General features: G+C 36.1%; 2 protein-coding genes across 2 annotated transcripts in view; both read right to left on the reverse strand.

Annotated features, from left to right (window-relative positions):
- Nucleotides 1–1,342: 1,342 nt before the first annotated feature.
- On the reverse strand, nt 1,343–3,260 carry LOC137399480 (protein TIS11-like). Its single transcript, XM_068085613.1, has 2 exons — nt 3,122–3,260; nt 1,343–2,883 (listed from the first exon to the last, which is right to left on the reverse strand). The coding sequence occupies exons 1-2, from the start codon at nt 3,212–3,214 to the stop codon at nt 2,047–2,049; spliced, it is 930 nt and encodes a 309-aa protein (XP_067941714.1). The 5' UTR covers nt 3,215–3,260; the 3' UTR covers nt 1,343–2,046.
- Nucleotides 3,261–4,439: 1,179 nt separating this feature from the next.
- The window catches only part of LOC137400000 (EH domain-containing protein 3-like), a 66,265-nt gene continuing 44,529 nt past the window's right edge, over nt 4,440–26,175 (reverse strand). Inside the window, exons 9-11 of the mRNA XM_068086289.1 lie at nt 23,435–23,633; nt 19,778–19,911; nt 4,440–5,367 (exon numbers count right to left, since the gene is read on the reverse strand). Coding sequence (XP_067942390.1) covers nt 5,164–5,367; nt 19,778–19,911; nt 23,435–23,633 — 537 coding nt within the window. The 3' untranslated portion in view covers nt 4,440–5,163. The remainder of the gene's footprint in view (nt 5,368–19,777; nt 19,912–23,434; nt 23,634–26,175) is intronic.

Consider the following 26,175-nt stretch of genomic DNA (forward strand, 5'->3'; position numbering starts at 1 on the left):
GATTACTGAACAGTAACTGACTAACTAGACTCATATCTCCCTTCTGCCACTGAATTTTGTAGAAATGTGAATTACAACATCATGACAGGATTCATTCGTGAGAAACCTTGGCTCTGATCAACCATTCAATCACCAATCTAAACAAGTACTGGCTTGAAGACAAAATAACTAATATGAGAATTAAAGACACCATAATAAGAAATAAAGCCAAGGTTGATCAGACTATGTGTTGACTGCTCCATATCAATAATATGATGAGCCACAAACATATATGGCATGGCGGAAACTGATGGAGACATGGCTAGTGACAGCCTCTTTGCAAAAGACATTATTTTCTTTCTATAACCAAATCTAAATATTAAAAACACACTACAGCAGTGATAAACTAGTTGTGGATCAACTGTATTTATGACTACCACTTCTGGTAATGACCTTGATGACCTAGTGATGCCACGACAGTTTTACTGCCTGATTGGTTAGACAACACAATTCTACCTACCACAAATGTTTAACGCTATTTTATGATCTAATAATTTAGCAGAGTTGTAAATCTTGGAAATACAAACAAAGAGTCCGGTCGACGGTGGACATCACCGGTACAGGCAAACTAACGGAATGTTGCTGCAAATGGACTCAGGCAATGTTGCTGCAGATGGACTCAGGGAATGTTGCTGCAGATGGACTCAGGGAATGTTGCTGCAAATGGACTCAGCAACGGGTGACATTGATAACCTCTCAACTAAATTACAACATGGAAGACGAATGTCAAGCAGAGAATAGCATAAATGATCCACTAGCCATGACCTTTAAACAAGCGCCAGCATTTGACACAAATTCTTTCCTCACAGAATGATATCTAGCCCAGCCGCGCATCACATGCTACATTTCTGTCAAATTGTTTACAAATGGAACTGTGATACGCCTTTATAGTTGACGCCAAATTGAATGGTGTGGAATCATGATAGCTTTCCGCATCATTAAGTCTGCGCAAAGTATGATTGATGCTAAAAGCTAGCAGGATTGTTGCAGTATTCTCATTTGCCTGCGAATAGTTGGTAGAGAGCTGTAGAACGACAGGGATAGGAATGTAAAAACTCCATTTAGAAATTCTACAGGCATAGCCAGCTAGCCATTTCTAACCTTCTATGGTAGTTAGTTTGTTGTTGGGGTTTTTGTGGCTTTCAAGTATGGTCTGATGTTTGAATAGATAGAAACACTTAGGAGCAGTGTCTCATGCCTGACACATGAATAATCTTAAAGCAACCAAAGTATCCAAAGAAAACAATATGAACAAAAGATCTGCAACAATTATCTACATGCTGAAGAGGTTCAGACAGTAAAGTCAAGTTTACCTATCCGTGTATGATTGAAATATAGAGCAAGGAATTACAAAATAATTTTAGTTTCACACCTGGATACATTATTATTATTCACAATTTAGTGGTTAATGACAAATAAATAGTGTATATGTAACGCAAATATGGCCACTTAGCCAGAAATAAGAAAAGCCGGTGTCATACATCTTTGGCGAGGTATAAAACTACTGAAAAAACATTGCAATTCCATGCACTCTACCTTCAACCTAGATGCACAGCCAAGCAAAATTGTCAAAATGCTCAATAATAATAAAAATACTGAATTAAATAAATATAACATAGTGCAGCACAGGACCAAGTGCTTATAAATAACTATGGATGGAAATCCTGATGGATTGAAGTTGCCACCATTTGTAAAGAAAAAACAATATTTTAAGACTGTACAAGAATTAACACATTGGAACCTTGCGCGAACATAGAAATGGTGCAAGTAATTATACAAAGAGCTGAAATTCACAATGATACAAAATTAATAAATAGTAACAAGGAATGGGTTTGCATGGATGTCTTTAACTATAACACAGCTAAGGATTAGCTGGCTAACTCGAATAGGGTGGTAGTCTTGCAACGTTACCAACTAGATGCTGAGAGTTTGAGCAAAGCCAATAGGTTTCATTGCAGTAGGTCCCAACAGTGGCTTTGAAAATAAGTTTGCGTCAAATTTGTATACTCATTTTGATAACATGTGGGAAAGAGACAATCCCATGTCGAGTGGTGAATTAAATTGATAGTCTGATAGATCGAATTTAGGAGATCCTGGAGGTGTATAAGTAGTGCTAGCAATGCTTGCACCATCACTTCCAAAACTTGGAGCAGGAGAGAGACGAGCAAGCGTATCGTCCTGCAGATACGGCGGCGACTGCGACGGAGATCCACTAGTGATGGAGCTGGAAGACGACTCTGAGCCCAAAATACCAACAGGCAAGCCCATTGGCAAGGAACCTCTGTGCCTGTTCAATGCAGTTGATGAGGTTGCCTGGGCAGGTCCACGACGCTCCTCATCATTGTGTATGAAATTACATCTGTGACCATACGAACACAGTCCTGTTGTGTGAAATGTTCTGCACAATTCGGTCTTGTACTTGGGATGTCGGTTTATACAACGCAACTCTGGTTTCCCATGAGCAAATTGACATTTTCCACCATATCTACACTGTCCGGTTTCCTCAAATGGTCTGCAGAGTTCGGTTTTGTAACGGGCTGTCTCAACAGCTGTCGAATCGACAGATTCAATAGACGGAGCAGGCATGATTTCCGAACGCTGTACCACTGGTGTTCGCGGAAGAAGCTGTCTGGGGTCGATGCCGTCAACAGGTTGTGGGGCCGAAACGACGTTTCTCAGTACAGGTTTTTGACAATGACTACGTTGCTGTGAATTAATTGCCTTCAAGGTGTTGCCAGAAGACTGCAAGTAAGATCTATCGACCTGAACACTGCACCTTCGTTGCATTCCATCGTAAGCAATGCTTGGTTTATCCTGAAGCGATGATACACTCCATCGTCGTGCCTGTCAAAAAGAATAAAAGTGATAATAAGGACAACTTCATTTCACTTGTCTTTACAAAATCAGTAAATAATCCCACTCACATTACTAAAAAACTACAAAGCCAACAGAAATAGCTGCAAATAAGATAATTTTTGTTCAAGAAATTTAAAAACTTTAAAACGACGATGCAACAATTGTCCATTATTTCCAAAAAATATAGAACTATTTCAGTAAAAAACAACACTGCATAGAAATCTACCTGATTAAGATAAGGCATATCGAGAGTTTGACTTGCAGCCCAGTAGTCCTTAGGGAAATCGCCACTATAGTGTGGGAATCTTTCTGAAACCATAACTCTAGTTGACGATATAACTTTCTAGCTGCACACGTGTTTGTAGAGTGATAGCTACATTGCAATGCCGCTCCATATTATACAGCTGAGGAATCATAAGGCGGAGCCTAGCTCATCCTTTGCCAATCGCGACGGTAATTTTCGCGGGCTAATATAAATTAGTAAATTACGTTGTGCGAGCCGAGCTGATAACTCCGAATTCGTTGTAGCAACGTAAGTCGAACAAAAGTACACATGGCACTGAAAGGCAAACAGTTAGCTCGACTGTAAGGCCTCTGCATAGGGCATGTAAACGGTTAGTTCTACTAACTATGCAGGATATCAAAACTTCCTGCTCTTAAAATGAGAAACCATACTTCATGTTTTGAAATTATTAAACAGAGTAAATGGCTTTCTGTAGAAATGCTTATAATGTTGGATATTTAGTTCTGTCTAATAATATTATACACTGGCACCAAATCTCCGCCTTCAAGATTAATGATTGCTGTATAAAAATTTTAGAGTATGTGACAAATGGACTACAATTGAATAATCATTGGCTTTCCTTTGAATAGCTCTAAGAAATTATTTAATGAATATATCTGTTCTTATAACTGCACTAAATGGCTTACCAATAATTATATCTATTTACTGTCTTAATCCTCACATTTAGCTTTAGAAGGTGAAAAGCATTGACACTACTGCAAAGGTATCAAGCATTGTTCCTACCTCTGGCTGTCTAACTACTAGATATGATGCTCACCGCTACCTGCAACAAGCTAGTAATTTGATGAGTATCTAGCAATTTAATGGTTCAGTGAAAAAGTTATTCAATGCATTTATTCTTTTCGGTTAACTGTTTTGTATTGATATTAATTGAGTGCAACCTATAGTGGACAGAAACACAGACAAATTTTAATCTGTTTTTTGTGTGACTGTTTAGTTATTACCAACTCTTTCATGACATTTATGAACAGCATCCTTGAATGTCTGCTGCTTTTGCTATGCAGCATTTACCTTCAGTAGGATAAACCTTTCATCTCACCAAGCCAATATGGAATGCATTTGCTTATCCAATCATTTGATTCCATACACCACCAATCACTTTTCATTGGCAATATATTATGATCTTTCAATAAATGGTAGCCGTCCCAGAAGCAATGCTAAAACTGCTAATATAGCCACTTGGGAAAGGTTTAAGGCATCATCTGCTATTGACAGCGAACTTTGGTACTTTGGCAGGCTGTTGAGAATTGAATATGGGTTTGCTTTATTTACTTGGTTTTACCGACATCAACAATGCAAAAATGATACCAAATATAAAACGTACAAAAACAGAAAATTGGCAGCGTGTTATTCTAGCTAGAAATTATACTTCAAATAAATGAAACACCAATTAAAGGTATTGAAAACATGCTACTTATATCTGCTATAACCTATGCAACGGTTTGGTTGGGTAGTGGCTGGTATAAAAAAGGAACAGCTCTATTAGGTTGTTATGGTGATTGCAGATCAGTGAAGAATGTAAGAAAACCAGTGACATGAGTAGACAACTTCCATGAGGATTTTAAGTGATATTGTTTGTCATATACTTTTCACGACAGAAAACAGTTTTGTAGAAACACTGCAATCGTGCGAAAAAATGGTTGCAAAATTTATTGGAAAGAAAACTGAGAGGAGGCGATTGCTGATAGATGAATACCGCTCAATTTGTGATAAATCGGATCAGTCATAAACGACATCACTCCAGTTATAAAAAAAACTAGTGCTAAGGTGTCAATGTGACAATAAATACCTCACAGTGATAACTATTATGGTAGACAAAAAACCTAACATGACCTTTTAAAAAATATATATATACAGGTTAAGCAGATATAGGCAAATGCAAACCATTTTACGATTAAAAACTAGATATCTCATCAAGGCATTACCAAACACTTGATAAAACTATACAAAAAACAATCGATCATTTATGAATTATTGAAAGACGACTTCTTGTAACTGGGAGGTAGCAAATGTTTGGGAAGAGTGTCTGGTAATTCGTGTCCTTCCTGTCTAATATTTACTAAATGATTCGCTAACGCCCACTGTTCTAAATCCAAATAGCCATCAGAATCTACGTCGGATAGCTTCCATATCAGCGCCAACTCCGTGCTTGGTAGATTAGACTTCAGCTGTAAAACATATCTTTTGGCTATCGACGCTTTAACAGTAAATAGAAGTAGTAAAGCTTTAGTATATCGTCGTACAACCGATAACCGATTTGGTTTGCTACCTTCTTACAGATCTGTACGCAGTCAGGTAACTTTTGACAGCAAAAAGGTTTCTTTTAGAAAGAGAGCTCACCATTGCATTAAATAAATTTTAATGTTTTCAATAAGTTGTTATTAATGAAGGCATCCATAATAATAGAGAATTCTTTCGACAAACCAAGCAGTAAAATTTATTGCAGTCATTCTGATCAACTCGACCAAGATAGTACCAATGTCAAAGCTTCAGACATGCACAATCTCACAACTTCAAACAATATAATTTGTACAATATCCAGACAACAGCTAAGATGATGAAATTCATGAAAAGCCTGGTTGTCCTGGTGTAAAATTGCCAACAGCGTTAATGTGGGGTGTCTATAAGGACATTGCACCCTCGAGTTATGACAACCCTGTTTTACAGTTTTTTGCCTTTCGATGTCGAACACAATGTTTTTTGTCCCCTACATGGGGTATTTTTTTGCCATAAGACATCAACAAAATTGTCTCATGAAATTCTAATTGAATCGTCGGCCTGCTGAATACGTCGGAATAACAAAGATGCTGATATGCTACTCGCCGAATCCTCTCCAACAATGCCTGAAAGAGATACGATGCTTGTTTTCTCCCTAAGTTCAGCATTATTTGTTATAAGTTATAGTAAAAACAAAACCGGAAGCAGATCGGTGATGAAATTTTAGTTACTGTAGGTAACTATAGTTACAAAGGTTAATACTATTTTGTTACTAATTTTCAATATGTACAGTATGTAGACCTACATAAAATTTTGATAGTTTTTACCACTGAGTGTTTGCATTAAATAATTACTATGGGTTCCTATACCCCTCTATATGATATTTTTGCCTTAAGATGCCAACATCGAAATGAATTAATGTCGTATTGCGAGGTTCTACTGTATTAGCATATGTGCGCTAACCATTAACTATCGACCTGAAACATTGTAAATTTTATATTGAATGATTTAGGGTTATTTTACCGCCCAGGCAAGCTATTGGTAAGCTAATACTACCTAGGTTGTTTCTGATTAAAAGAAAATGGCATGTTATTTTCACTATTTGTTGACACATGAAAATCTAACATTTCAGCTGTCTAGGAATGATTAGGCATACTATTTATGTAACTCTATCTAGATATTTGTGTAATATCTATCGATATTACACAAATATCTATCACATTTGTGCGCGCGCACTTCCTTCAAGTTCGAGTACGATGTCTCCTTTACTTGTAAGCAAAGGTTGTGTGCGTGTTTTTAAAAGCGTTATTGCACAAACAATGGGTCTGTGATTTTGTCCAGTAGTACAGGAGCGACGATGCCTGGAGCCATGCACTGGAAACCAAACTTCAACTTCTGATTCACAGGCTCTAGACCGATCATAATAAAGTACTCCACACAATTGCATAAGCAATGCCTATTGTGATATTTACGCATCTATTTAATTCATGGATTTAATACATTTTTACTATATTAATATTAGTGCGTTATTATAAATAATCGATCTGTGCATGCTATAATGTAATATAATGATGGAAACAAATTATAACACTTCTGCCAACAAAAGAAATAAACATGTGATTTGTTATAAAGCAATTAATAAAATTTTCAACAATTTTAAGAGAATTATTTTTAAAGTTTCGTAGATCTATATAAAATTGTCAAGGCTTACAAGGCCAGATCGACACATTGTATTCTATCGCAGCCAATTTAGAAAAGTATATTACAAGGAAAGCGTAATCTCTATAAACCTTGCCATCTTAGCATTGCTGATTAGCAAGTATATTACAAGGAAAGCGTAATCTCTATAAACCTTGCCATCTTAGCATTGCTGATTAGCAAGAATCTACAGGTTGAATTGCAAAGTATAAACAAAGTTGCTTTACATTCTGACTGCATCGCATTAAAAAAAATTGTACTGAGAAACTGAGAATTAATATATTACTAGTATTGAAAATAACGTAAGGGAGGCAACTTCTACTACTCAACCAATTTTTGACTAAATAATCCCGAACTTTCCATGACATCTAGTTCAATGTAATTATATCTATCCAAAGAAGTTAAAATTATTGATAGAGAGGGATGGTACTTGTCTATAATTCAGTTGAGCTGCTCTGTTGATATATTGCTCTCGAGTCTTCAACACCTGATGTACTTCAATAATCGGATCTGAATCTAAATTGCAAATTAAAGATTCCGCTGTTCGTCTTAATAGCCACTACTCATTCTTCTGGTTAATGAGCTCTCCTGCCAAGACTGAAGCAATAATCTGCTGAAAGGAAGTTTTAAAAGGCGATGTGACAAGGGGCTTCGCATCTTTGGTGCTATTTTGAATGTATTTGGCACGAACTAGGTGCAATGGTAATACTATAAGTCGAGTTGAGAGTGGTAGCTACACCCATCTGAAAGGCTTTGCTTGTATAGCTTAAATACATACAAGGAAATCGCAATACATGTGTCCTTAACGAGCTGAATCGTAATGCATGTTTTTGATTGGCTGAAGAAGGTGAATTCCGATCGGTTTCAATTCAAATCATCTCCATTCGAGATTTCCTACCGTTCAACAATAGAAAGCGAATGAGTAACTATTGAACAGAAAATATTGCATCAAAATGCATAAACGATTTGCATGCGCCAAGCATGGATGCAATACCGCACACCTCCCTCGACTCAGCCATACTTGATTGACCAATATGCTTTTCTACACATCTGAAAGCAATGCTGTCTAGCATACACTTGTTTAGATGGTCATATATAGCCATTGCCCTAACTTGTCTGTATCCTCTTGGGCACTTTCCAACAGCCTTTCTATCAAACCAGGCACAGCTTTGTGTTGCGCGTTGCGACATACCAGCGTGTCACAACTCGTCCCGTTATCCCACCACTAGCTACTCAACTGTACAGCTGCGTTGAGTGAAACCTGATAGTAGAGTCTGTTTGTTTACCAGTGCTTGAAGCAAGAATGATGATGTTATTCAGTGGAAACCTGAATCTTGACTGGACATTAGGCAATAAAAAGTAGGTTAAAAAAGAGTTCCGGGATCCAACCTTTTTGCCATCTTGGAGCTGCCTATGAATATGTTATTACAAGCAGGGGCCAAGACATAAACACCACAAGAAACGCAATGAGTGTTAGTAACCCTGCATTGCCTCGTTTTCCCATGTATACCAACACCTCACCAACCACAATACATTACAAGCTACCTAATTAACCCACAGAGCTACTGAATCATATAGATTTTGTTTTATGCATAACCATAAACAGGTCTTCACGTTGTTGTATAAAAACTATCAAAACAAGATAATAAAACATAAAAAAATGACTTTGGCTGACTCGTACCGGAGTAATTGCAACTTCTAGCCAAATCTTTAATGATGAATGAATAACAAATCATATTGCAGAGCAGTTTTGAAAGTTTCATTTACCAATGCCTAGGTCAAGTACACGTTAATCCGTTTGAATTCAAGTGTTCGCTCACCATGAGAGGGGTATATAGGGGTTTAGAGGGCGTGCAACTAATTAATGCTCAAAATATATGATTCAGGAGTTCTTCAAAAGAATGACTTAACGTAATTAAAACTGGTCAGCGGACAAGGAGTGGCGTACTATTTCAGTGTACTCTCTTACTCCAATCGTACATCCGTCTCAACTGTATAAAACTTACAGTAGTTTTTGAGGAATATGGTACACACGATAGTACACGAGAGAACCAAGTCATAGAGCCGTAGTATGAGCAGGCTTCCAGGGTCTGTCTTTAAAAACAATAGATGAAGATTTGTGTAAGTATTTTAATGTTTGTTAGCTATGATACTCGATTGTTTGCAAAATAATTTTTTTTTTAGTAATTTATGCTAAAACGATGTCATTGGATATATCTGTGTCATCGAATCGATGACCTACTAACCTATTGATCTCTTGTCAGTTAAAGTGACATATAGAAGATAACTTGGACGATAGCTTCAAATTTATGAGTATGCATATAGGTCATTGGTTGTTTATCTCATACTGCCAGCCAATGATAAATGGTTTTCACACACAATATACAGTACCCTTAGATGCATAATATAGATGGAACCCAAAAGCACCCATGTTTGCTATCACCTTTTCACCAATGAAACCAAAATGATGGCTTGTTTAAACGCGCAGGTTTGAGGTGAGTGCAGAAGCGAGGTAAATATGAATACATACCCTTTGGCGGAATCTGGCTAGTTAATACGCTCAAAAAGCAGCAGTGCTTTTAAAGAATGACGTGAAAATTTCATAAACTTTAAAACATAGCTACTTTTTTATATTTATATAAAAATGACTAGTCCCAAATTTATTTTAAATGAACCTTTTCCAAAAACGTTAAATATAATAAGGCTCAGTTTTAATTCACAACCAAATATTTGCAGTTCTGAACTGCTGTAATAGCAAGCTTAATATGCAATTAAAGGTCGACTTGCAACAAAATTCACATTAAAGTTATTTGATATCAAAAGATTCACCATGTCTCACTCTGTTGTGTTGTAAGTGCCAAATATGTGGAAATGTGATTACAAGCTCTTAAAAGCTCAAAAACGAAAAGCCGCCGTAGATTGGAATATCTTTAATTCGATGACATAGCCACGAAATTTGGTTATCGTCTTGTCACGTATGTTCTCATGTGAATTGAAAGGCCAATACAAAGCTCAATATAAAACTTATCGTAGTACTAGTTTATGACAAACACTTCGGGTTTTACCGAAGACCCCGTATCAAATATAGATGCTCGCTACTTTACAGTTTTGTTACGGCATTATTCAATCGTCAAGTCGTAATCTGATCATGTGACCCAATACTTCGCAAATAATTTTTGCAACACTTTTCGATTATCACAAGTGACCAACAGGCTCGTCTTGATTATCAGACAATGATATGTACTCCTTCGAGCTATGGTTAAATAGTTTAACGATTTTTTACGGTAAGTTATAAGATATCAGTGCTAAAAGTGACAGCATTACAATGACGATAAAACAGACGCGTAACAACAATAGACATAGTTTTATTGAATGCGTTAAGTATATTTGTGAAAATCTTTCGACGAATAAGGTTGCAGGAAAGTGTAAACAGAAACAATCTCTCACAACTACATCACATTTGAGCCGTTTTGGAAAGGGAATCCAAACTACGGCGGTCTCGTGTGGCTGTGATTTTCTGTTTGTTTTTGAGCTTTTAAGAGCTTGTAATCACATTTCCACATATTTTGCACCTACAACACAACAGAGTAAGACATGGTGAATCTTTTCACATCAAATAACGGTAATGTGAATTTTGTTGCAAATCAACCTTTAAGGCAATTACCTGCATTCACCTTTGAATTGCCCTCTGTTCCCACTCAAGCATGCTAAACTATTACAAATTAATTGATACCCGCTTATCTTAAACCTGCTTGATAGCGAGTCGGGGCTACCCTAATGGTCTGATGAAACGATATGTAATATTTTGAATAACAGATAATTCACTACTGATAAATACTTATTCTCAAAGATAGTACGAAGGTAAACTCATCTAGGGCAGGCATGATGGCAAATTTATGATACAAAAAAGAGATATATATATATATATATAAATATATAGGTACCGGTATACATAGGTATATATAATTTTATACATGTATGTTTATATATTATATAGGCCCCTATACACATTTTACATGTAATAAATATCATAAGACACCCTGAGAAAACTTCCAATAAATTTAGAAAGGCAATGTTAATTATTAAAGCAATGACAACCGATACGAAGAGATTCATGTTCGGCCTGTACAAAAAGCATTTGAATATTTTGTTTTTACAAAAATAAAGATAGACTAAACTGAATAATCATCTTAGAAATGTTGACTCAGCTGTTTTATTTTTCACAGATAGATAGGCAGACTACCAGAAACACAAGTTGAAAGATTTTCGTAACTTTTTGAAACTCGTTTGAACAGTTCATTGGCTGCTTGAAAAGGATACTCGTACGGTATTCAAGATTTAACATTCGACGTGTATTGCGATACCTGACGCCAGTTCATGCTCTAACACAACTTTATTACTCTAAACCTGTACACTTGAATAACCAGCAAATGGCGTCGTACATTATTCAAATGTAGCTATTCATTTGTCGACCTCTGAACCTGACAAACATGGCTGTGTAGCACAAACTATCACTTCAGCTGATGATATGAGTGATATGCTCTACAGCCATAATTTTGTTCGGTTCGGAAAATGTATAACAAACGGATATATTTAAATAATGTACGACGTCCTTTGTCGTTGCGAGAGATCGACAAACCTCCTCGATTATAGTAGAAGTATAGTTGTTGCTACTCACCGTACTGAGTACTGCAAAGTGAAAGTACAGTCGCTGCGCGCACTGTACTTTCACTTCTACCGCTAAGCTTACCAATAAGAATTTCAAGCAATTTCCTATAGTGGTTAGAGTACTGAGCTCTACATAACAGTTCCTGATTTAAGAATATGCGTACTAAAGCGTTTACCAGTGTTCAACATTTGAAATCACAATCATCACACACAATAATAAAAATCTGGACGCCTTTGTAGCATTTTGTACGCAATTTCAGAGAAAATATCGCTATTGCTGAAAATGTTATTGATGGTTGAGAAACAGCATTTCTGCAAATTAAAGATGAGCAATCTGCTCTTTGTACGATTATCTGGCTAGTTTCTGATTGGCTGATTATCATAAAATACTTAAAATGATCAACTGATGCAGTTTTTAAATAAGTCTGTCAATTAACAGTTTATAACTGAACTAAAACAACATTAACAATTATTTTGTGCAGTTATAACAAGTTCATACCAATTTAGTTTATTATGTAATGTCAATGATTTGTTATTATTGACAAGAGCCGGGTAGTTCTGATGTGAATGTAAACTCCTTGCCGAAAGCAATATACAGTTTGGCTAGCAGCAAGGGTGTTAACTACTAAGCGTGGAAATGTTTTACATGCAAATAATGAGTCTCTGCTGAAATTCAATACGAAATAACATCATTCATAATGGCATACAAAAATCAACAATTCAAATTTATTTTTCATTTCCATGACCATAAATACGGTATGTGGCCAAAAACCAAAAAAGTTTAGTTTATAGAGCCGATTGTGCTAGCAGACAAAAATTCTTAAAGAATAGAGAAAGTGTGATATTATTATGCTTTATTATTTATCTTGAGGTGTTGACTGATGTTCTAAAAAAGAATCAAGGAGATTGACCCACCATAAGCTGAGCTATAGCCAGCCAAATACAGGTCTACCAAAATACATAAATGTTTTGGTAATACACATATTAGCATCAATATATGACGTATGAAATCGACTTGTGTGCCATTGGTCAATTAAGCCAACTAATGCGCTCTCCTATAACAATCACGGCGTTTTAATTGGTTTAATCCCTGGAAGTATAGAACAATCAAATTGGGCCTAACAATCATTGCTCTGATAATTCTGAACCAGTCCCTCTGACCTGTAGATTAGTTTTAGCATGAAATAATTACACGCATCTATTATTTCGCAACATTTCGCTATCTTGCTAGTTCAGCTCAGTTTTGTTGTTCTCCCACTTAGCTTCCCTATTCAGACTCATCTTAAGCGCTGTTCAGATTTTTATTATCGATAGCTAATAAATGGAATCAATGGAATCAATTAAATCAATCATCAATTTCGGTTATCATTTATAATTTTCTACAAATTATATTAGTTACATCATTTATTCTACACACATTTATATTATTATTTTGTATAATATGCATTATGATTATTATATTATTCATAAAAATAATCATAGATAAGATAATAAATAAATAGAATAATCAAATGTTATCGTTTTCTTTTCTTACAGCAAGAGCAGCACGCTTAAATTATTCATTTTAAAATTAGGGCTGTAGTGAACTTACAATTTGTTAATAGTGACAATAATCATGAAAATCAACTGAATGCTGCAGTAGGTATACAGTAGAAAGATGATGAATGAACAAAAATTCACATTCCCATTTCTTATTCTGCAAACATAAACAAACTGCAAATCATGGATATCGTATAATATAGACTATACACGTCCGTTTGTTGAACAGAGGATCTTCGGAGCATATCTGTGGAGATCGAGTTAAAATTTGAAGCACAATAGTCAAAATCTGCTCTTGTTTTGAAAAATCATGCCAAGGGGTTGTGGGCAACTGCCTTTACCACACAATGTTTGCTTGGTTTTCCTGAGAAACCAGAGCTAGTCTGTAAATTCTTTACTATCGCGATAAGCGTTTCACATCTCGTAGCCTAAAACAATCAGTAAACGTAACGGCGGTAAGGGTACGCAACTCCGGCACATGTCCAATAAGTCGATTTCATACGTCACAATTCTCGGGATTTTCGAAGGGTTTTTTCTCTGATTCGTTATTAGGTAGACCTGTGTTTGGCTGGCTATATCTCAGCTTTTGGTGGGTCAATCTCCTTGATTCTTTTTTTAGAACATCAGTCAACACCTCAAGATGAATAATAAAGCATAATAATATCACACTTTCTCTATTCTTTAAAGGTTGACTTGCAACAAAATTCCCATCACCGTTATTTGATATGAAAAGATTCACCATGTCTTACTCTGTTGTATTGTAGGTGCAAAATATGTGGAAAGGTGATTACAAGCTCTTAAAAGCTCAAAAACGAACAGTTAATCGCAGCCACACGAGACCGCTGTAGTTTGGATTTCCTTTCCAAAACGGCTCAAATGTGATGTAGTTGTGAGAGATGGTTTCTGTTTACACTTTCTTGCAACCTTATTCTTCGAAATATTTTCACAAATATACTTAATGCATTAAATAAAACTATATCTATTGTTCTTACGTGTCTGTTTTATCGTCATTGTAATGCTGTCATTTTAGCACTGATATCTTATAACTTACCGTAAAAAATCGTTAAACATTTCAACCTTAGCTCGAAGGAGTACTTATCATTGTCTGATAATCATGACGAGCCTGTTGGTCACCTGTGATAATCGAAAAGTGCTGCAAAAATTATTTGCGAAGTATTGGGTCACATGATCAGAGAACCACCTGACGATTGAATAATGCCGAAACAAAACTGTAAAGTAGCGAGCATCTATATTTGATACGGGGTCTTTGGTAAAACCCGAAGTGTTTGTCATAAACTAGTACTACGATAAGTTTTATATTGAGCTTTGTATTGGCCTTTCAATTCACGTGAGAACATACGTGACAAGACGATAACCAAATTTCGTGGTTACGTCATCGAAATAAAGAGATTCCAATCTATGGCGGCTTTTCATTTTTGAGCTTTTAAGAGCTTGTATTCACATTTCCACATATTTGGCACCTACAACACAACAGAGTAAGACATGGTGAATCTTTTGATACCAAATAACTGTAATGTGAATTTTGTTGCAAGTCAACCTTTAAACGGGACGATGAAAATATTATTACAAATTTAACTCTTGTGCTGGTGTTTACTGAGACTGTAAACCTCAGCATACATCTATTAAGATGCCTTTGGACATGCCTGCGTGATCATCAAAAAAATAAAGTAGGCCTACTTGTGTGATAATCTTTTCTGCTTAATTTTACTATGAGCAAGCGACTATGTTACTGACATGTTAAGAGTTTGAACACCTTTATATGGAAATATCACTTTACTATTAACTTTGCTGACTTTACAATAAAATAAAACTTAAATAAGCAACTAAAGAGAAATTTGATAAAGAATTATTAAAGAGTATTTTGTAAATAGCATACTCTCAATCGCGTGACTAGTTTATAACTACTGGTGACAATCTATAAAATATAAGGGCAAATATCTAAGGGTATACAGATATTTTGATCGATATCTGTATGCAAAAAACCCCAAAAATTGTTGTTTTTTCTGTTGTATCTTTACTATTATATGCTACCGACACGATTTTAACAAGGCCTATGAGCGCTATGACCAAGAAAGATTCTTTTAAAAGCACATCCGAGAATGAGAAAGGTGATGCTGGTATACTTTCCTAGATGATATATACACATGTAACTAACTATTTTAAACACTAGTTCCTATAGCAAACCATGATGAATAATTGTTGTTGCCTAAAACCATGACGCTTGGCTCCATTTTCTCACGAGGTACCAAGGAGGTACCGGCCACAGTTACTCATCGTAATAGATACTATGTCCGGCTTGCAGATGACTTACCCTAGGACACTTTTATTTCGCTAGTATTTAGTTTTATGAGTAGCACACAGAGTAAAATTTTGCGGCAACTTAATTTTGCAGCTCTGGTGAGTGCGAAAATGGAGTGATGAGAAAATAAATGCAGTGGAAGAAACAGATTAGATTCTTTAGGTCCAGTTCGCTATTAAGTAAAACTTTTCAATTTGGGACTAGTTTGTATTTGTAAACCGCAGGTAGAAATGTGTGGGCGAGATCAACAATTCAATTTGATCGCTTGTTGCCATTTGTTTCTTGAACTATCAATGACGTTCAGGTCCTTCTATATGACGATTTTATGGTGGATATCAATGAACAAAGCTATTTAATTTCGCGTTTTCGCTCGTTCGTTATGATAGTTTAGCTAATGAAATTTTCGCGAGAGGATGACTCTGCGGAAGTTAGATGACGCGAATACATAAGGGTCCTAGGGTATTGAAAGTGTCAGAACATTGTTAACTGATAACCAATTAGACGAAAGAATAGTCAAATACTACATTATCCTACATGTATGTACAAGCGAACTGGAATATCACAAACTATAAACAAAAGGTGAATGAACAGTCTCACAAAAGATATTAATGTTAGTAGAAACTGGTGTTGTATCCATGGTTCAAGCAACCACATTGTATCCTTTGTGAGGAATTAGTGCAATCCTGCTGAAATTTATAAACAAAAACATGAGTTTGTTCCGAATCACTTCTGCTAACCTCTATAACCTCTGCTCTCCACAAACAGTAATTGGACGTTCTATGAACGTTATTAAGAACGCTTATTTCAACATTTCTAGTACACCTTTTCCAAGATCTCGACCACAACAGAAAAATAATTTGGTTGATTAATGGACAAGCGCTAAACAGACTGGTTATACTGAAAGAGGTGACTGAGTGCACAACCATAAAGATCAGGACCTGTGGATTATTTTAGTTGTAAAAAACAAGATCGGTCTTGTTATCAAAAACATCTGGAATTGAAACTGGATGACAGGAGAATATCCAGGGAACGACTACAACAACATAATCTTGATGTTATCACGTTTAGAATTACTTGATGAAAGATCTTTTGAAAATCACCAACGCCTTGCCAAACAAAACAGACGAAGATTACAACAAAAGACAATCTAACAAATCAAAACAAGGATCTTTGTACTGATAGCCGCTCAAACGTATGACGTCATTAGCAAAAAAGGTGCTGTAAGGTGGCTACGTCACAGCTTATTTAACTGACTGGGGAATTCTCACAAGAAGTAAACATTGGACAAGAAGTCATAGCGGAGACAGATGAAAGCCAAAACATCCTAACACGCTGATCTACCCTATACGCAGGTCATATGCTGGTGACGCATGTGCTGAGACTCGCAGTTGAAAGGAAGGAAAACGAGAATGACTGATGGTGATCCATTTCACACAGACAGTTACCATGCGCGCGATGTTTGGGGCTATAACAGTGGCTTTATAAAATTGAGCAATATTTTTGGATCGTTCATCAACTATGAAGTAATGTCCATAGATTACCTTTTACTATTGTTCAAACTAGTAGCTAGTAAACCTAGCAAACTATAGAGCAGAATACTAGCCTTTACCGAGGCTGTACTAGCAACCTATAGAGCAGAATACTAACTTTTACCCCCCAGGTACACCCTGTGCATACCCTCTGTACCCCCTATGCATACCCTCTGTACGCCCTATGCATACCCTCTGTACCCCCTATGCATACCCTCTGTACTCCTATGCATACCCTCTGTACCCCCTATGTATACCCCTATATGTACTATCTATCAACAATCCCAAAGGGATATTTATTGGGGTTTGTATAGGGGGTGTACATAGGAGTAATGCATGTGGAGTGGATGTAGGGTATACATATAATATGAGATCTGTGTAGGGGGTATGTGTGAGGGAACGTATATAGGGAGTATGGGAAGTGGATGTGTATAGGGGATATGGATAGACGGTACATACCTCCTATACATACCACATTTATATACAGTCTATCCATATCCCCTATACACATCCATTTTCCATACTCCCTATATAGGCTCCCTCACACATACCCCCTACACGGACTCCCATACTATATGTATATCCTTACATCCACTCCACATGCATTACTCCTATGTACACCCCCTATACAAACCCCCAATAAATATCCCTCTACACACCACCTATATACCCCTGATGTATACACCCTCTGTACATATCTCCTATGCATACCGTCTATTCTTTAGAAATGTGAAAGCGTACCAACTCTTTTATTATCTAACAGAAACACACACAAAAGCTGGAAGATGTCACCCTCAACTTTCATGTTTAAAAAACTTAGCAATTCACCACAGCACATTTTCAAGCAGAAATCAGTTGGTCAGACTCATGAAGGCAACAGAGGACAATTTATCTCAGATCACACCTTTGTTGTCTGTTGCCGTGTTGAGGTTTCATGAATATAGCTTGCTGAAGGTTTGCACCAGGATTCATAATGAGAGGTTGTCAACAGAAAACCAACTGTCACCGAGAAATGCTACTCTAAATGTGACACTTTGAGTGCGATATGCTGGTGAGGACAATGTTTACTTCTTAAAATCTATCAGAGACCGCAGTATGATCGAGTTAAGCTGTAGGAAAAGAAACATCTGATGGGATACAAATATAAATAGGTAACCAAAGGAGCTCTAGCGTTTCTGATGAGAGAAATAATGGAGTGAGAAGGCTATTAGCAAAGATAAAAGTGAAGCGTGTGGGGTTTATGATGGATGAGATCGGGACTCGAGATGAAATATGAGAGATGAAAGGTCATGACCTTTTGAAAGTAAACTTCTTCAATTGCATAAGTGAGCGCACTCAGTATCTACAGTGAGTTTGTGTTCAGTTGTGATTCATAAAATGCCGTGGAATATTGCGGCGAGAATGATGGTAGGTACTAACATTAATGCTAAATGTTCTCAGATATGGTACTGAAAGTCTTCTAATGAACCCCTATTCTAGATCATTGCACAAACGTAGAAAACTGGTGCCTGGATGTTGTAAATTATATATTTACTCATCTGCACTTGGCTTCTGATAGTAGAACTACTAGCATATGGTTATATTGACTACAAAACTTTTCACATCATTAACTGCTTGCCATGCAATCGTCCTCCCCGCGATATGAGTGTATTCTAGATCTGCAGGCGCAATGATTAAATTTTGATCTCGACAAAAAATGAAAATATACAAAACTTACCGTGTACTTATATATGCGATGGAGCATGACAACACAACATGCCTGTAGCATGTCCCATACACACTTATTTGGTTAAAAATTTTCAAAAAGACTTCACCAAAAAACCAAAATCATTTTTTGAGATCCGCTTACCCATAGTACATTTTTGAATTGGAAGAGATGATTAGAGTGAACATAACTCCTATTGCGTTTGATGAAATTGAGGTAGTCATTCTAGTGAAATAAAAGGTTTTGTACGAGAAAGAAGAAAAATAGCATACTCAGCAAACATTCGAGCTAAATATGATGAACTTAGCGTTTCCATTAAACTTCTAGTACGAATGATTCGTTTCGAAACAACATATTTGCTATATAATGATAAGAGACTTGCTACTCATAGATGTATTCGCGGTTATTAGATATAACATATCATAATAGAACTACTTTTGCATAGCAGATGGTAAAGTAGAGCAAGGATATCGTCGCTAAAAGGCAAGCTCGGACCTGCCCCAACATGCAGATCAACGATGGAACTACTAAATAAAACTTTTACAATGCACAAACCCCTGAATTTTTAAGCGAGGATTCAAACGCCAAATACATCGATGATGACATTGAGGCAAAACACAAATGTTTGTAGCGAAATCGTTAGCTGTATGCAGCACATATTCATTGTTGCCATTGTGTGGAGGATGGGAATTTGAAATTGTGCGCACTTTGAGTTACCGTGCCATAAGTGTTTTATTTGACATTCGCGTGTAACGAAATTAATGCGGGCATTTTATAAAAAAATTCTACGTACCTTTTGCTGTAGAAAAGACTTAGCATACTGCTTCAGGTTTTCTGCAAACCTTCAAGCTTGTAAATGTCATGGCAGACAATTAGGACTGTTTAGAAAGCATCTTACATACCAGTTCTGTCCTAGCCTTAGCACCAGTGATGCGTTCATCCTCGCCTGCCATGCGTCTAAAGCTCTCCGCGTATAAAGGCATCTTATTGGACACAACCCATTCATCACTTCCATCATACTTTCCTTCATTAACACCTACGAAAAGATAACAAGTTGGACATGAAAACAAAAACACGTTATGCTGATTTGATGCTAACGCGTACATGAGCTGACAATGTAGCGTTATTATAATTAGACACTACGTGCAGCGGAATCGTGACTCTGCAGTGAAAATGTCACCTGAAACTAGCAGTACGTGCTTCACACCTCCAGTGAGAAACGACAGGCAGGCCTGTTCTAAACATCTAGTCAAATTGTAAATTTAAAAAATGTGAGACCGAAAAAGTCTTTGCATTTTATGAAAATGATTGCAGCAGCACAGATAACTTAGGGTAATTTGATCCAGGAGTCATTACCTCATGAAAAATTTATATGTTTGGTAATCTTGCACACGAGTAGTAGCCAAGGTGAATGACAAACACGAAGTCTTGATGTTATAGCTATTCGCTATGGCTAACTAAAAATGTAATACTTTGAGCAATGTATTATTGAAGGAGCATTCTCTTTCGCATAGAATGTTGAAAAAATTTGTTGTTGATGAACTAACAAAACCAAATCTTAACAGTAGTATAATCCTGAGTACATCGCTATAGTGCCTGTGGCTCAGGAATTTATGCCTACTGCGCGGAACTCTCCCAGGGATCAATATGAACGCTATTACACCATTATTATTATTATTATTATTATTATTATTATTATAACGGCACGAAAGTCAGCAAAATTAAATATTACTTGAAATATTACTTGGCTGTCTCATCAAATTAGTTGAAATCTTATAGAAATCGTGCCAGCAGACTTTCTCATTCTTATCTGCATTAAAAACAAGAATGTTGTTTCTCAATTGTTTGCTATAGATACTCATATAACGCATTTCGTAGGTTGTTATCAAAAACTCAGCCACAGTTGAATGCGCAATCGCGTCGAGAGCAGACAAAGCAAATATGAAGCTGGTTTTTGTGTGATTAAAAATTAGCAGTGTAAAGTAAATGAAATTTCCTTGCCACACTTTCTTTATGGGTGAGACGCAGTATTGAACTGGGTGGTTAGCTGAGTTTTACAAACTATTGATTCACTGACGAACAGACAAACATACTGAGATAAATGTCTGCTTTCGAGTAACTCATCCTGTTTTCGCAAGTTTCTTACAACGATAAAAACCGTCACTGGACAAAACAGAAACATACTACAAACACGCATAGGAAACACAAAAATGCGCGATACGAATAGCTGCTATCACTTTTTTTCAACTGATTTTAATAATTTAATCTACAGGTATTTCAATACTCAGTTCATTTTACGGTGAGACTAACAATAAATGATTAAAAGATAAACCAGTATAAAAATATCACATAAAATAAATTGTATAGAATATGCATAACTCTGTATACTAATCACAGGTGTAACAATTCTGTTATATAATCTCTTGCTGGGCAGGTCGCTGCGTTTTGAACACGGGCAGCGCTAGAGACATAGACAGCATCATTTTGTTAGAGTTAACAATTAAATCGTTCAATTTGCTATTATAGATATCAACGGATACAGCAACTGATAAATTGAAAAGAATTTAGCCTCCTAAAAACAAGCAAAACGACTTTAATGCATCTCTATATTAGCGAATCAAGCAAGATCATGTATTTTAATCCATTAAAGATAAAATAGAAAAGACTGTGATATCATTTTAAACCACTTTGAGTAAAAGTATATGTAAACTGTTCAACGATGACAATAATATATGCTAAAAATTGAATAAATTGACTCATTAGATTCCCAAACATTCACTCTACACCAAGATATTATTTTGGCCATTTTTTGTCTACGAGAAAGTATTGATAACCGAAGCCGATCGATACAAGTTTTCATTTTCTTTTTTAAAACTGTTGATGTGAGTAAATAACTTTTCATAATATATAATAGGCCAGTTTTTAGGGGATTACAAGCAATATTTTCCAGGGGAGATAACTAATTTATTCACGAACATTGAAAAAGCAGGAATGTTCACAGACCATGAGAATAAACAGATGCAAGGAGCCATATTAGTCTAACTAAGCATAACTAAATGCGTGTGTAAGCCTCTTCGACTAGACCGTGCTGCAAGTGGACAAGCTACATGTTGATGTCGTGTGACTCACTGAGAAGTACGAGCTTTTACTGAGCACGTGTGAGACGATTCTGTGTAGTGAATGAGCACGACGCGAGTGAGCTAGTGTTGATGGTCGTTCATAATTACTAGTTTTCAAGGTGATCAGAAAGAATTGACGCCATTTTAACTGGCAGTTAGACTACGGCTAGCATACTGATGAACACGCAATAACTATTATCAGGAAAAATACCGCTACAACATCTTTGAACATGATGCTATTTATATTCAGTTAAGTTTTAATATGAAACTTATATCAACAACCAAATATATATTTTATATATATTTATCGTTTTCATATATATCTTATATTTTATTTATATTATATACTCAATACAGAAATATTTCCACAAGCATTCCCGATCATAGTATAACGCTGCAAAGATAAAATGCAATTGGTCCTAACAAAGGAAAGTTTTTTTCTACGCAGACATGCATGTAAATTTGACAAAAAATTTGTATACAGTAGGTTATGGCCGCGTACTTAATCCGTGTAAGTAATCCATCCGCGTAATAATCGATTCCAAGAACGTATATATTATAGGGATTTTACGTCACACGAACAGTAAAATACATGTAAACTGCTTAATCCGTTCCATGATCGTCTCAAATTCACCCCATTGGCCTTTCAAATAGGAGAAAAAACTAAACTTCATTTTTTATCTTAATGACTGTTCAGCAACTGTGGTGCTATTAGATTATATCGACAACTTTTCTCTTTTTCTTATCACTTTTGCTTGTTTTAGGGTCCATGATTACGGTGAGTTCACATCAAATTTTTTCTTAATTTTTTCTAAAAATATTTGTATGTCTATGATAAGGTAAAACAAAAAATAGTAAGACCGGCATTTGACTGTTGTCCGAAACCAGAGTAAGGTGTTATGATAAAAGCTTGATTTCGACAAGACTACAATTAGTGGAATTCAGTTTGGTAAACCAACAGACTAACACTTCCACCAATCAAGGTAGATGCATAGAGGTAGGTATTTCCGAATAGTCGGGCACACGCTTTTTTCTGTGCTTTATTGGCAGACCTGACCATCTCCTAGACCACCAGGGCACTAGTATATATAATAGAGATACCCGTAAACGTCGTTTTTTTCTGAAGTGCTGCAAAAAACTATGAAACTCTTGTTATTCATATAGAATTTGAAAACTTGGATTGACTTGACGCTTTACGTTATATGGAAGTTCCTACGTAATACGAAACAAAAACTTTGCATAAATTATTTACGTTGAGTGGAATTTACATAACAAGAGGTTTACGTTATAGCCTACTGAACTCAAAAGAGTAGTGAGTCATTCTGCATATATGACGAGCTAGGACAATGGACAGCAGAAAGTGACCCAACTTTAAAAATTACATAAAGGTCCTTAAGCTCTGCCATTTCTCCATACAGACAAAACATTTAATGACCTAACCTTCAGAACCGCCTGACTGAAATGGGTTGTTGTCAAGGTCAAGAAGGTCAAATACACCACCACTAATACCACTGACGTTAAGATCGAGGGTTTCAGACGGAAGAAGAGACATCAGTGGAGGAATCTTCTTGCTCAGCATGTCATCTATTGCATCGATCAGAGAAGAGTCTAATGACTTGAAGCTGGTGAAGTCATAATCCTAAAACAGTACAGTAATTACATGAGTATGAACTGAGTGACTTACATGTATGTCTACTCGTACTAACGACTTACATGTACATCTACTCATACTTACGACTTACAAGTACATCTACTCGGACTTACGACTTACATGTACATCTACTCGTACTTACAACTTACATGTACATCTACTCATACTTACGACTTACATGTACATCTACTCGTACTTACAACTTACATGTACGTGTACTCGTACTTATGACTTACATGTATATCTACTGGTACTTACAACTTAATGTAAATCTACTCGTACTTACGACTTACAAGTACATCTACTCGTACTTACGACTTACATGTACATCTAATTGTACTCACGACTTACATGTATATCTACTTGTACTTACGACTTACATGTACGTCTACTCGTACTTACAACTTACATGTACGTCTACCCATACTTACGGCTTACATGTACATCTACTCGTACTTACGACTTACATGTACGTGTACTCGTACTTATGACTTACATGTATGCTCACTCGTACTTACAACTTACATGTACGTCTACTCGTACTACTGACCACATTCATCAGATTCAGTCTCGCTCGTTGAATAGATATCGTCATGAAAACATGAAGGCATGACCAGAAAACTTTGTAGGTGCTCGAAGAGGGTGTAGATGAAGTGCAACAAAAATAGATTTTAACTTTTAATCTTTTTACTAGCATAACATTTTTTATATTTGAGTGTAAATGTGTATTTTTGATTTCTAATGTAAAACATTTCAACTGCAAACAATTGCAAACGATAAAAAAATACCGGGACTTTCTGATAAAATTGTACTAACATTTTGTGCATGCAATATTTTCCAGCATGCAACATTAAAAATTTCTCGAAACGTTGTGATTTTGTATGTAAGCGTGAAATTGAAATGAAAACAATATTATACTATTAACAAATAGTATATAAACTGAGTGGGTACAAAACTCCTGCTAGTCCGGCCTAATATTAGCCAATACAGCTCTATAACTACAGTATACTACTGTACCTCTACACCTACTCATCACCTCACCTACTTTTCCTTCCGAATAATTTCAAAATAAAATAAAAAAACACTATTGATTATCGCTTTAGTTTTTCACAGAAATTTTAGCTTTTTACACAGTTTTAATACAGTGCTTTCCCTTAATTCAAGTTGTCCCTAACTACCGGAGGTATTTTCAGCAAACTTTTTCGTAAATTCTTTCGCCCGGAACAACTGTAAAGAATTAAAGTTTAATATTATAAAAATATATGTTTAAACAAAAGGTTTTGACATAAGCAGAGTTTGAAATGACTTAACTTTGAAGTAGAGGTTTTACTATAGGAACACTGCTACTGCGGCGCAGCGAACAAACAGATTAGTGTAGTGAGTAATGAGAGAACATATATTGTTGTCAAAGGCAGCTTGGCAGCATCTTAAACTTACGTATATTTATACTAATAAAGTCACGATATCTCATTTTTCAGCAAACAGTTTGAGATTAAAAAAATATACAACCAATAATGGAGACAACAACACGTTGCGTTGCCAGTTCCAAGCTATGACATGCCATTTTTTCGGCAAAACACAGACTCATGAATTACGATGTCAACGGTCACAATTAGCCAATGCGTAAATGCAAGATAAAAGCACATTTGTTGGCTGCCCTTCATATACATTCTCACCTATCTAGTCGCCACATTGTTAACGTGAACCAACATGGCAGATATTTATAACTCAAAGTTGAAGCATACTACATACTGAAAAAGTCCGCCATAATTATACATCCTGAATTAACCTCATAGAATTAATCAGCTTGTGCGTACATCTTGTGGAGTGCACTAGCAAGAGATTTTTTCAATCAAACGAATAGAAAATTAAATAATGGCCCGTAAGATTTAGACCTTCTCAGGAGTAATCTGTTTAAAACCTACTAATGCATAGTCTGCTTTCACGAATGAAGATTTTGAAAGGACAAATTTTAGATAATCTAATCAGAAAATTTCAGAAGAAAAAATCAGAGAGATTTTAATATAAATCTATATATATATTTCTCAAAGTATGTGTGTATGCGTATATGTGTGTATGCGAGTCCAGCTATAGCTATTAAAATCTTGGAACAAAGAATCCGTAGAGAAAAATATTTGATCCCAAAACCTCCGGTTCATCAAACTGATGCTTTACTAATTTGGCCACACAAGCTTGATAACTTCCTTGGCGGTATATGGCAGCAAATAACCATTCCATTACTACGCAGGGTAATGGCATAACGTCACGAGAATCTGGTAGCTCTTATTAGTAAGCTTACTCAAATTATCCATTGGCAATGTGCCAGGCTAATAGAAAGTGATAGGCAACTCTCATTACCTCTTGCAAATTTTTCTTTGCAAGAGGTAATTGTTCATAACACAGGGTTGTAGATGACCGCCTGCCATTTTTATTCGGCATAAAAATCAAACTCCAAAAAGAAATGATAAACTCTGTTGAGATAGAACAAATCTAAAGAGAAATAATAAAGAGAGAATAACTACCAAGCTAG

Source organism: Watersipora subatra, chromosome 7, assembly GCF_963576615.1.
Source record: "Watersipora subatra chromosome 7, tzWatSuba1.1, whole genome shotgun sequence".
Taxonomy (NCBI): domain Eukaryota; kingdom Metazoa; phylum Bryozoa; class Gymnolaemata; order Cheilostomatida; family Watersiporidae; genus Watersipora; species Watersipora subatra.